The sequence below is a fragment of the Haplochromis burtoni genome, unplaced genomic scaffold (assembly GCF_018398535.1).
Source record: "Haplochromis burtoni strain Fernald_Lab_line unplaced genomic scaffold, NCSU_Asbu1 Contig_1140, whole genome shotgun sequence".
Taxonomy (NCBI): domain Eukaryota; kingdom Metazoa; phylum Chordata; class Actinopteri; order Cichliformes; family Cichlidae; genus Haplochromis; species Haplochromis burtoni.
This window is the reverse complement of record NW_024583501.1, coordinates 61105-72776: the sequence shown is the minus strand read 5'-3', so window position 1 is coordinate 72776 and position 11672 is coordinate 61105. Positions and strand designations below refer to the sequence as shown.

Genomic DNA, 11672 nt, shown 5'->3' with positions numbered 1-11672 from the left:
GCTCTAAAGCTTTTACCCAGGCCTTGCTTCCACCTCAAACTCCCAAGGTCAAGGTCCCAAGTACCTCTGGGAGCAGTCTTACCAGGCAGAGGAGGTAGAAGCTCAACATTATCTTAACTGACTTTGATTGCATGAACTTGGTCACCTCATTGTATTTTGTGTGATGCTCGAGCGGTCCAGGCTGATTTCCATCCTCTACATTGGCAGTATACACCTTATAGTAACTTTTTACTAGATGGCCACTGTGCAGCAGTCATACACTGCTTTTTACTTACTTAGATCAGTACTAACCTGTTTATCCTGTACTAACCTTCAGAGGATCTTCCTTTTAAATAATAAAGTCTACCTCAGTCTGCAGCCTTTTTCACAACATGAAAAAACAATGATTGACTTTTAGTTAGCAAAACACTGTGACAACAGTTGTACTGGATAATATTATACAAATTAAAGAGACATACACGTTATGGGAGTGATTTATTCCATGATGCAGGTTGAGTGCACTATGCTTCCTGAAAAGAACACAGTTGATTTTAATTGCAAAACCAAAAGATCGAACAGAACAGAGAAAAATGAAAGGATAGAGTCGTGGTTATAATTACACTGCTGTTTCACATATGCTGTGTACCATATGTGAAACTCCTTGACTACTACACTGGAACATCATAACTCCCATTTTCCCCTGTGTTTAAGGGGACATTGATACAAAGATGACACATCACTAGAAAACTAAACAAAAATATGAGCAGAATATGTACAAAAGATGAATCAAACCAGGAGGAGTGAACACGATCTGCTGCATCGAATACAAGATGGACCAAAGGGTGGTGACAAGACCTCTTGACACATCTGTAGACTTGTTCAGCTGCTGTCTGGTGCATTGTGACAGCAACTGCTCACATTAGTTCAATTAAAAAAACATAAAATGACTGTCAAAAGGTAACAGAAACACTCATTTGTGTTTTACATGGGCTGGAAAAGAAAACCTGACAGTATATCAAAAATATCCATCTACATTGCTGTCACTGTGTAACTGTGAGCATCTTCATAAGACAAGAAATTTTTTTCCAGTTAACAATAAAGACAGTGAAATATTCCTACTCATGACATTATAATGAAAATACCCAAAAATGTAAAGCAGGCAATGATGCTGAGGAAAGTGGAAACAGTGAGATGTTGTTCAAACCTGGGAAACTCTGTGGCAGGAAACTCCAGAAAAAGAGGGGTAAAAAAAGTGATGTATTTTGGTATTAGTGTAAAACACACACACAAAGGGATATTTACAAAGCGTAAATCACCGATCATATTTACACATTTAAAATGAACCAAACTTTTAAGGAGACGTGATTCCACCACAAGCTTTGCCTAATATAGGCTGATACAATAAAATATATCAACTACAGCTTCCCTCCAATGACGGCAACCTTTGTCTCCAGGGGGTCTGCTCTGACCCAGAAAGTGTTAGGACGGGGATGAGGACAAGGAGAAAGGGCTATACTGTTTCCAGAAATTACTAAATAACAGGAAATGTCACTGAGCAGATCTGCGTCTGCTGTTTCAGGCACCATGGGACAGACAAAGGTGAAACTGATCAGAAACATCACAGACCACACATCTGTAAATTTTGTTACTTTTAAACAGGAACACTTGGAGATGAATGTTTTTTTTCTTTTTCTTTTTGTTAAGTAAACAAAGCTGTGTGTACATACAGTATATTCCAAAGAAGCTGAGCTGTAAGAGTACTTGTCAGTGGAGATTTCAAAAAGTGCAACACTGCCCTCTTGTGTTTGCATGTGTACACCCATCACATGCAAATTCACAAGGGTTTATATCACATCCTACATTCCATTGAGATTATTATTGCCATTGACGAGAGGAGCAGAATGATAACTGTGTGTGTGTGTGGGGGGGGGGGGTGCAACAATAATGGAGGGGAACAATGCAAACTACGTTTAGTGCTCACAAATCATTTTAGCACACTAGTCTCTGGTGGTTTCAACTATCTCTCTGACTGTCAGTATCAGTGGAAACCAGTCTTGTGAGACATGCTTGCCGATTGTACCTGTGTTATCAGACAGACAGTGTACAGATGAGCCTTCAAACTGAGCCACTGGCCCTTGTGTCCAGGGTCTCCAGGGCTGGCACAAAAAAAGGGGTGATTACTGAATAGAGTCCCAACACCATGGTCAGCCACTTCCCCAAAATAATTAACACAATACCCAGAAGCAGGAGAGTGGAAGAGTCCATGGAAGAGTGAAGTGACCTGACAGAGGAGGAGGAGAGGGAAAATCTAAAGACGAGAGAAGGAAAAAGGCAGAGTGGAGTCCCTGTGCTCATTAGCCAGCTCGGCTCGCCTCAACTAGCTCTTCAGCATTGCCATGGTGGCCATCAGCTGGTCTGCTAACTGTGTAGCTCTCTGCAGTTCATGTTTAGGACCACACCCGAATGAGTGCCTGGTAAAAAAGAGATAAAAAAGAATATGAGAGATGCTAAAGAGACATATAAAATATACATAAAACACATATGTAAGCCCACTTACAGTTATGTAAAAGTGTTATATATGACATAAAGCAATGTATAGTATTAGACGGTGTCCTGTGACATACAGTTCTGGCTCACGCATAACACCAAAACTTCCAAAATGCACCATTTCACAAAAAAGCAGAAAAAATAGTAAAGCACATAATTATATAATTACAATGTAATAATTAATTTGCCTTCTTGGATAGTAAACTTGATTTAATTCTATGGTTGATTAATTGTTTGAATAATTCTGGACTTCATTAAGAATTCCAGCGTGCTGGCTCAAAATTGGGTATAAAAACACAAATTACGTTTAAGTTTTTCCTTCAAAAATCATTAGTTGTTCCACATGCTCTAATCAGTAAAATTCCTATATATATTTCTTTATATTGTTAAATAGAAGTCACAGGACCAAGTTGGCCAGTTGCAATTTGCTAATCTCAGTGTCTTTCTTAAGCACTCCTAGTAGACCAAACCCTCACAGGATCTACATGCTGACAGGGATTTTTATACAATTTGCTTTATTACATGAAACAGAGGTAAAAAAACCCCAATTCTAATCTTATATAACAGAACACAATCAGGCTTTAAAATTAAGAATGATTTACTTTTGTCACAATGATAGTCGTGACAAAGATAGTTTAATATGTAAATATACAAAGAATGCACTTATTATTGTCAGGAAAGAAAAATGATTACTTTAATGGTGACCGCCATTAACAATCCACTATATCTATGATCACAAATCAATTCATTACCATCATAACCATAGCCATCATATTGTTTTGTTGTTGCACTGTATTTTATGAGAAACCTTGTCATAAAATTTATAGAAATTATTATATAGAGACATCAGGTCATGTATGATAAAATTAAAAGAATTTTGGCAAGTGTACAAGTATAACTCAGTAACACTAACATTTCAGATTCCTTAGGCATTATGTAGTGCAAAAATTACTGAATGTCATGCAATATGATTAGCTGTGCTTGTTGATGGCCATGAAATGCTATGTGACTACTTTAGAAGCAACGATAATAAACCTCAAAGAACTGCAGTGGCAGTAAAAATAACAAAAAGGGGGAAGTCCTTCAGTACCTTGGTGTGTGTTAGCTGCTGGTGTTAGTGGCTTGGGTTTAGTAGCAGTGGTTAGTAGTAGTCCTTATTAGGGAACGGAAGGCGGGGCTACCTCCTGCGTTACCTAGAGTCTGTGAGTCCAGGTCGTCATCGATGTACTCCTCACCCTGGATGATTTGCTGGGTGTCCTCACTGTGATTGACAGGGCTGATCATCTCCTGCTCCTTTACACTGTGCATCTGGGCGTAGTTGTGGGTGCATGGAAGCTTCCTGAAAAACAATGGGGGATATGCATCCTCAGGCCTAAGCCAAGGACTGTGGGATTTGTTGTTTTTGTAAGACGGGGCTGTATAGTCTTCCATTGCGTTCTTTAAGTGACTTTTTGTGGATATTTGTGTTAGAGACACAAGGAGGTGCTGCTGGTGGGTTACTGATATGACAAGAAGTATGCACAATGTGAATTTGCATTCAACTGTTTAGGGTTGTATGACTTCAAACATCATGAGGTGTATGCAACCATCAGGGAATATGATATTTTTATTAAAATAGCTGGTGGTAGCTAAAGATACTGGACAGATGGATACATTTTAGTTCATGCACATCATTACAAAATTTCAATATTGTAGCAATCTAACTTAAGGGATGTTTCAATTTGTGTCACTTACTTTGGTATGGAACCTGAACATTTGATGGATTTCCACACTACCCACAATGGATTTTAAATAGTCAGGTTACAATTAAAATTCAGATTTTCAGCTTTAATTGAGGACGTTTAACAGAAGTATTACATTTATTGTGTAGGAGTTAAAGCCATATTTAGACACAGTCCTTCATTTTCAGAGGCTTAGAAAATCCAGGGTGATTTCACCAGATGCTGTGTGGTGTATCTCTTGAGATACTCCACTTAGACTTTAGTTCAGCTGCCTTCAGTTACTGCTTGTAAGTAGCATTCTGCTTAATTTATCATGGAATAATGAAAGAATAGCCCTCACCTAGCTTGTGAAGCTGAAAGTCTGCATTTCAATTACATCTTAATTGTTTCATTTACAATCCACTGCAGTGGTGCACAGAGGCAATATTACAAATATTATGTTACTGTACAAAACTACTGACTTTAGAGCTCACCTCATGAGTTTTTCTTTCAACGTTTGATTTCCATTCTTTGTCAGGTTTTTTTGTGCCTACGTCGTTAAGGTGACAGCACTGTAAAATACATGACTCACCTTTTGAACTTATAGAGGATAAAGGCGCCAGTAGCAATAAGACCAATGAGGAAAATGACAGCTAGAGTCCAAACACCGGCACTTCCAGCTGCTCCATGGTAGCCTGGATTGATGAGCACACAGTAAAGAATGCATCACATTTCTACAATCAAAGGACAAAAGGTGAAAACACAGCAGAGCACAACACCAACAGACCCGGATGCAGGAAAAAGAAAGGCCCAGGAGTCAAACCAAAGACTAAGCTGGTGATGCTAATTGCATTTATAGAGAAAGCAGGTATATTATTTATCAACGCACCATTCTCTGCCTCTGTAACTGTTGAGTCTTTAGTAATATAACCTAGTTCTTGGAAATAAACCAATAGAATGCAATTATCATTTAAAATACTGTATACATTTACAAACTTCACTTAATATGTACTGAAGTGCAAAATACATGTACCAAAATATACCTGCATTTGGGTCAGCTAGCATCACGAGCACCTGTAGGCCTCCTCGTATCACAAAGCTGACGTTGTTGTCGTTGAAGACCTGAATGATGGCTGGAATACGCTAAAGATGAGATTAAGTGTATTAAATGTAACTGATGTTACTTATAAAAAACAAACTTGCTAGTCTGTGTCTCCACAGAGTAAAACATGCCACCACCCGTGTTCAGGCATTGGATATGTTTATTATCAGTGATCACATACCTTATCTACAAACAAGCTTCTCTTGGCTGGTTTGGTGTCCAGTGGGAGAACATACAGGTTGGCAGAGGTGGGGAGACCTGGTTTGACCACAGTAACTAGGGAATTCTGAGGTACACCTGTAATCTGGGGCCACAAGATGAAAATGCCAGTCATGTCTTAAATCTGCACTAATCCAATAACTGTATAATTCATATCCTACAGTGTTTAGTGTTAATCAGCAAAGGTTAGCATGCTAACTATGATTATATTATTATTATGTGATTATAACATGGACTATCATTATCTAACAGTAATACTTTTATGTTTTGTATTTTTATAGGAGTACCAGACATTAGACTGGACTGTGCGCTATGAAAAGACAAGAAGTTAGGTTGCGTGACACTACCATCCATTCTCTTTAAAGACCTACCTTAGCCAGTATTTTGGTGACCACCTGGCCAATGTCATCTCTCCACTCTGGGATATTTGGATTGAATCTGTCTAGGTTTCTGCTGAAGCTCAGAGGGATGACTTGGAAGTTATCTGCAGGAGCAGTCAACAAGCATCATGGCTATGATTTAAATTGATCAAATAAAACCTAAAATATTATTTTAGCAAATAAATAAAATTAAAAAGAAATTGCAAATACCTACACATTACGCTGTTTGGACTGATGTGTAACACCTTGGTGGGAACATATGTGGTAAAGAAATCAGTCTGCCTATCCATATGTGTATTTTTTTGCATGAACTAATAGAAGTAGTGTAGCTTGTTGAGAAGCAGCATTTCAAATATGTATAAAACTGTGTACAAAAATCACAAAATAATTTGAGCAACATAATGAAACCAAAGCAAAAAGCTAGTTAAAATGTACTTGAGTTCAGACAGTAAAAAAATCCGAGTTAAACTAAAATAAACTCCCTCTATCTTCAAATATTAAAGCTTGCTTATAAATAAAACAAGCACATCTCTTTGTCAAATGAATTCTAACTTGCTAACTCTGATACCCCAGCAATAAAATCATGAGATCATACAATATTTTCCAAAGATGGAAAAATGTCAATTCAATTTTATTTGTACAGCGCCAAATCTCAACAACAGTCACCTCAAGGCGTTTTATATTGTAAGGCAGACCCTACAATAACAGGCAGCAAATTTGTCTCTGTTTGTCTCAGTGACTCTTAGACCAGGAATAGCTTTTAAGTTTTGACTTTACTATCCGAACTCTGACTGAAAAATTTAAGAATGTTGAAAGCTCACTCTCAACAGTAGAAGCCGAGATGTGGTTGAAAGCTATGAGAAAAAGCCTACAGTAGGACAAAGATCTGAATTCAATTTTTTTCAGATTTTTCTTAACTACCTTTATCCAAAAGAAAGAATGAACATGTGCATTAAATTTAAGCTAACAGCATTGTTTATGTTAGCAAGAATGAATGACCTCTCTGCACTGAAACATACTTGTTATTACAGTTTTTCTCGATTGCTTAAAACACTATCTTTTGAACTCAAATTTCAAAACCATAATGCTATTTTTCAAAAAGCACACCCATTCCCCTGAACTATAAACACAGGGGAATTTAGTGCAGGGAAATACCCTGCTTTAATACATGAGTCAGATTTGGTGAACTGTTATTGGAAAACTGTACACACAAATCCCTTTGATTTTCAGTGCTTACGCCATGTAGTCATTTTGAAAGCACTAGCATTCAATGATGTTGACTTAAGTCAGCACAGCTTGAACTCAATTAGTGGAAACACTAAGAGTCAAAATGTATCACACACCAATCAGAAACTTTGAGGGCCAAAGTCAGCTCATCCGGGTCTGAAAGGTCGAGGAGGAGGAGGCGAAGGAGGTCTAGGACATCAGGGAAGAGGAGGTGGAGGAGGAGGAGGCAGAGGAGAAGGAGGTCTAGGACAACAGCGACAAGGAAGGGGAAGAGCTAGGGCAAGGAGACAAGCGGTCTTGGATGAATTTCGAGCCACTTTAGTTGACTGTGTCCTTGTTTATGGTATGACTATGAGGGAGGCTGGGCAACGAGTACAGCCAAATTTGAGTCGCTTCACTGTTGCCTCCATCATCAGAACCTTCAGGGAGGAAAACAGGTAGGTGTAAGACTGTTCTGTACAGTAACTTCAGTAACTTTTGAGTTACTGAACTCAAGTTTTTTGAGTTTCAGTATGTTTCCATTTTTGTCCTGAAAAAGGTTATTTGACAGTTACAGTAAATGAGTGCTTCTATTTTTTTGTAGGACACAGAGGGGACCACCTGGTGGAGGCCGATTAAATTGTCAGAGGAGCAAGAGAGGGAGCTTGTAAACATGGAAGATGCCACTAATGTAATCCCCCTGCGAGGAGGAGATTGATTGAGAATTATCATAATTTTCGAGGGATAAATGCCATTAGCCTCTCCATATTGACCACATCCTCCGAAAGAACCAATTCCAGATGAAACTGGCATACATTGGTTCTTTTGAATGATAGTCTGAAAGAGTGAAAAACCAACAAGTGAGTTCTGATATTGTATGAAGTATTGTGTTACATCACAGCATGATAGTTTATGCTGCCATTTGTGCACTCTTAAACTGTGGTTCAGGGTAACTCTATTGTGTTAGTCAGGTTTTAACCTGACCAAAAGGAGACGCATTGGTTGTGTCTTTTGTCTTCATCATGTGAAAAGGTTTTTGAGGGGAAGAACCATGACTTGCCAGTTCTGGAAAATATTGTTTTTAATTTATTGCACCAATGTTGTAGTGTGTGTGTTTGAGGCCTTGTGTGTTATGTCTGTGGGCAAAATTTGTTTTTTCAGCAAGTTTTGAGTGTAGAGCTTCATTTTGACCTGAAAATACGATGTTTGGGAAATTGGGTGAGACGTTATGGATTTGTGTTTACTGTTTTGAGAATACGAGGCATAGTTTCGAGAAATGTGTTTAACCACTCGAAAAAAATACTGTAATCTCTGGCTCACTTCCACAACATGTCTTTGATCCTGTCCTCCTTCTCTCTCCCCAACCAATCGTGGCAGATAACCGCCCCACCCTGAGCTTGCTCGTAGGGGGTCATATGGGGTTGGGTTTTTCTGACAATAGTGCCTTGAAATGACTGTTGTTGTGATTTGCCGCTGTATAAATAAAATTGAATTGAAGAATTGAATTAAAATGAATATTGTAATTCTATTTTGGCCAACAGACAAATGTAACTTTCTCAGAACCTTTGATATAATAACCTCTTTCTCTTCACCTCTTAGCACATACAAACATACGTTACCGTAAACTCGGACAGTTCTTGTGTCCTGCACCATGGATCGGCTGTTTGTGGCCTGTACCGTGACTGAGACTTTGCCTGTTCCTGGGAAACGAGTCAGAAGGTTGTTCTGCAGAGTCAGGATGGGCTGCAGGAAAAATTCACAGTATTAGTGATAAAAACATGTGGAACATCTGGAAAAACAAAAAAATGGAGGTCTGGAGGTCAGAAATATTCAGAACATTTTTGGGTTTATTTAATAAACCTATTCAATATGAAACCTGCTGTGCATAATACATTTTGAGACTATTTTAATTCATTGCTATAGTCACTGGGCCACAAATTTGCTCATAGCTTAAATTAAAATTGGTATTGCAATTGTTCCAAGCGAGGAACCCTAACAAGAAACCCCCCATATTGTACTCTGGGTCCAGCAACCAATAGCAAGAAGGCAGTGCACAATGTAACTAGTTAATACTTAGCAGCTACACAAATTTTGGTCTCTTTGTCACTGTAAAAAGAAACTGAAAAGTTTATACATATCAGAACATAATAAAAATCATCTGTTCTTTACCAGGTCTTAAAATTAAATAAATAAAACTTCAGGCAAAGTACAAAACATTTCCTATAATGCTGTGTCATTGTTTATTGAACAAAACCTTATCCAAAATGCACAATCAGAGTGTCAAATTTAAGTACACCCTTACTAGTTCCTTGGGAATTAAAAAGATAAGTAGCCACGGGGGGCTGCTAATTAAATGCACGTCATTAATTTAATTCGGGAACCTAACCACGGCCACAAAATCAGATTTTTTTGGCAGTTTTCTAGTCTGGAGGAAGAAGTGGAATAAATTCAAGACATTCTTGGGAAGTAGAGATCTTGGGAAATTCACCCCAAGGTTACAGTGCAATGCTCAGAGAAAGTGCGAAAACCACCAAAACAACCAACCAAGCAACAAAAACAATCCAAGAACTACATCTCAGACTCTACAGGCCTCAGCTACCATGTTAAATTCAAGATTTAGAAAAAGACTGAACAAGTACAGTGTGTCTGGAAGGGTTCCCAGGAGAAAGCCTCTTTCTAGAAAGAACACAGCAGCACTCATTATCTTTGCAAAATTTTATCTGAACAAACTACAACACTTCAGCAACTGTGTTTTTTGGACATATGTGACTAAAGTGCATATGTTTGGCCATAATGCATAATACATAAAAACCAAACATTTCAGCACAAACACCTCATACCAATTGTCAAACCCAGTTGACAATTAGGTGATTCTTTGGCCTCATTATACAGCAACTTGGCTTAGGCACCATGTAGTCTGCTGCTGCTATTATTTATTATTGTTTGCTGGGTTTTTTGTTGTTGCTACGGTATTTAAACGTAGAATGGGAGGCAGAGCCTTCAGCTTGCAGGTCCCTCTTCTATGGAACCAGCTCTCAGTTTAGATCAGTCTTAGAGATTTCTTTTTTTGATGAAGTTTTAGTTTAGTTTCCAGCATCAGGCCTAAAGTGCTGGGGAGTGCTTCTCATGACACACTGTTTCTTCCTCTTAATCACCACTTTTCACGTTTGTTTGTACACCACTCTGTATTCAATCCTTAGTTACTTAGCTGAACTAACGCAATTTTAATGGAATTCCACAGATTTTACAGTTAGAAATGAATTTATAAATGAATGACAATTGAAGTTTTTCCTTTACCTGCATGCTGTCTCCTATCCACCAGTAAAAGACAGTCAGGTTGGCCTCACTGGGAAGGACAGTAGCAGTGAGATTGACCTCATGGTTTCTCCCAGCAATGGGAACCACTTCTAGGTGTACTTCCTGTAGTGGGGCTACAAGAAATGAAATTCTATTAAAATAATAAGAAAGGGTCAGACTCTACAGGCCTCAGCTACCATGTTAAATATTAAAGTTCGTGTCAGTAGAATTAGAACATTTCTAACTGACAAATAAGAAGTGAAAAATGAAGTGAGATTCAGAACGGTCTCCACCATATTTGGCAAAGCTAGACAGATCTGAGAGGAGCGAACCAACTGGCAAAAGATGATTTCATCATGTTTTTTCCCTGCTAGGTATTAATAGAAATTCAGGACAAATGAGTATAGATGTTTGTGACAGGCAGTGTGAGCTTCAGTGATGAGACATCAGCAAAAACTCCACCTCCAAGAAAGAAAATACATTTTAGAGGCTGTCTAATTGAAAGACAAGGAAGTTCACCAGGAAACCCAACCTGTGACCTGGATGTACATGGTAGCCTCATCGTGTCCAGCCATATTCTCAGCCTTCACTTTGACCTTGTAAATGCCTGGATTTTCATAACGGTGCTGGATGGGTTCATCAGTCACAGTCAGGTTCTGGTAAATTGTCCGTACCCCATCACCAAGATCCACCTGATACTTGGTGCTGCTGGTGTCACCCTGTTAAAGAAAGATAATGTTCAACAAACTGAAACTGAATAAATGAGGAAAAAGTAAAAAGAAAACAACTTTTGTCCTACCTGCTCCTGGTGGACAGTGAATGTGATGTCATCCCCAGGTGCCACAGCCAGCATCTGCCCTTTTATGCCAACTCGTAATCCTTTAGGCGCGAGCAGGGGGCAGCTGTGCTTTTTAGAGCTCTGCTGCTTGTTTGGCTCCCCTTCACATGAGTTAGATATCATCTTCCTGTAGCTGAAACACAGCAGAGGACAGAGTGTGAAGTCAGGCGTGCACTCTTACTGAAAGCAAGATTAGAGAGTGAATAACAATGCTGGTAGGTGTGAACTTGAGACAGAGCTGGAGCTGGGTTGGAGAAAACGTAAAATCAACAAGAACAGACCCAGTGCTGGACATGTAGGTCTGTCCTAGGTGGCAGTCTTCAGGTGGTGAATCTGGATCATACCAGAAGTCAGCAATGCAGCGGTCAGTTTCCATGTGTGATTGCTCGAATCCATAATCACTA

At 38.9% G+C, this 11672-nt stretch overlaps 1 protein-coding gene across 5 annotated transcripts in view; it reads right to left on the bottom strand.

Annotated features, from left to right (window-relative positions):
• Positions 1–457: 457 nt before the first annotated feature.
• LOC102298331 (VPS10 domain-containing receptor SorCS2) overlaps positions 458–11672 on the bottom strand; it is a gene marked incomplete at its 5' end in the record, with an annotated part of 69131 nt that continues 57916 nt past the window's right edge. Inside the window, 12 exon segments of one of the 5 annotated variants that reach the window (XM_042216621.1) lie at positions 458–2450; positions 3617–3910; positions 4819–4921; positions 5116–5163; positions 5270–5369; positions 5510–5632; positions 5919–6031; positions 8753–8876; positions 10431–10564; positions 10963–11149; positions 11230–11401; positions 11550–11669. In XM_042216621.1, the coding sequence (XP_042072555.1) occupies positions 3655–3910; positions 4819–4921; positions 5116–5163; positions 5270–5369; positions 5510–5632; positions 5919–6031; positions 8753–8876; positions 10431–10564; positions 10963–11149; positions 11230–11401; positions 11550–11669 (1480 nt within the window). 5 annotated transcript variants of the gene reach the window in all.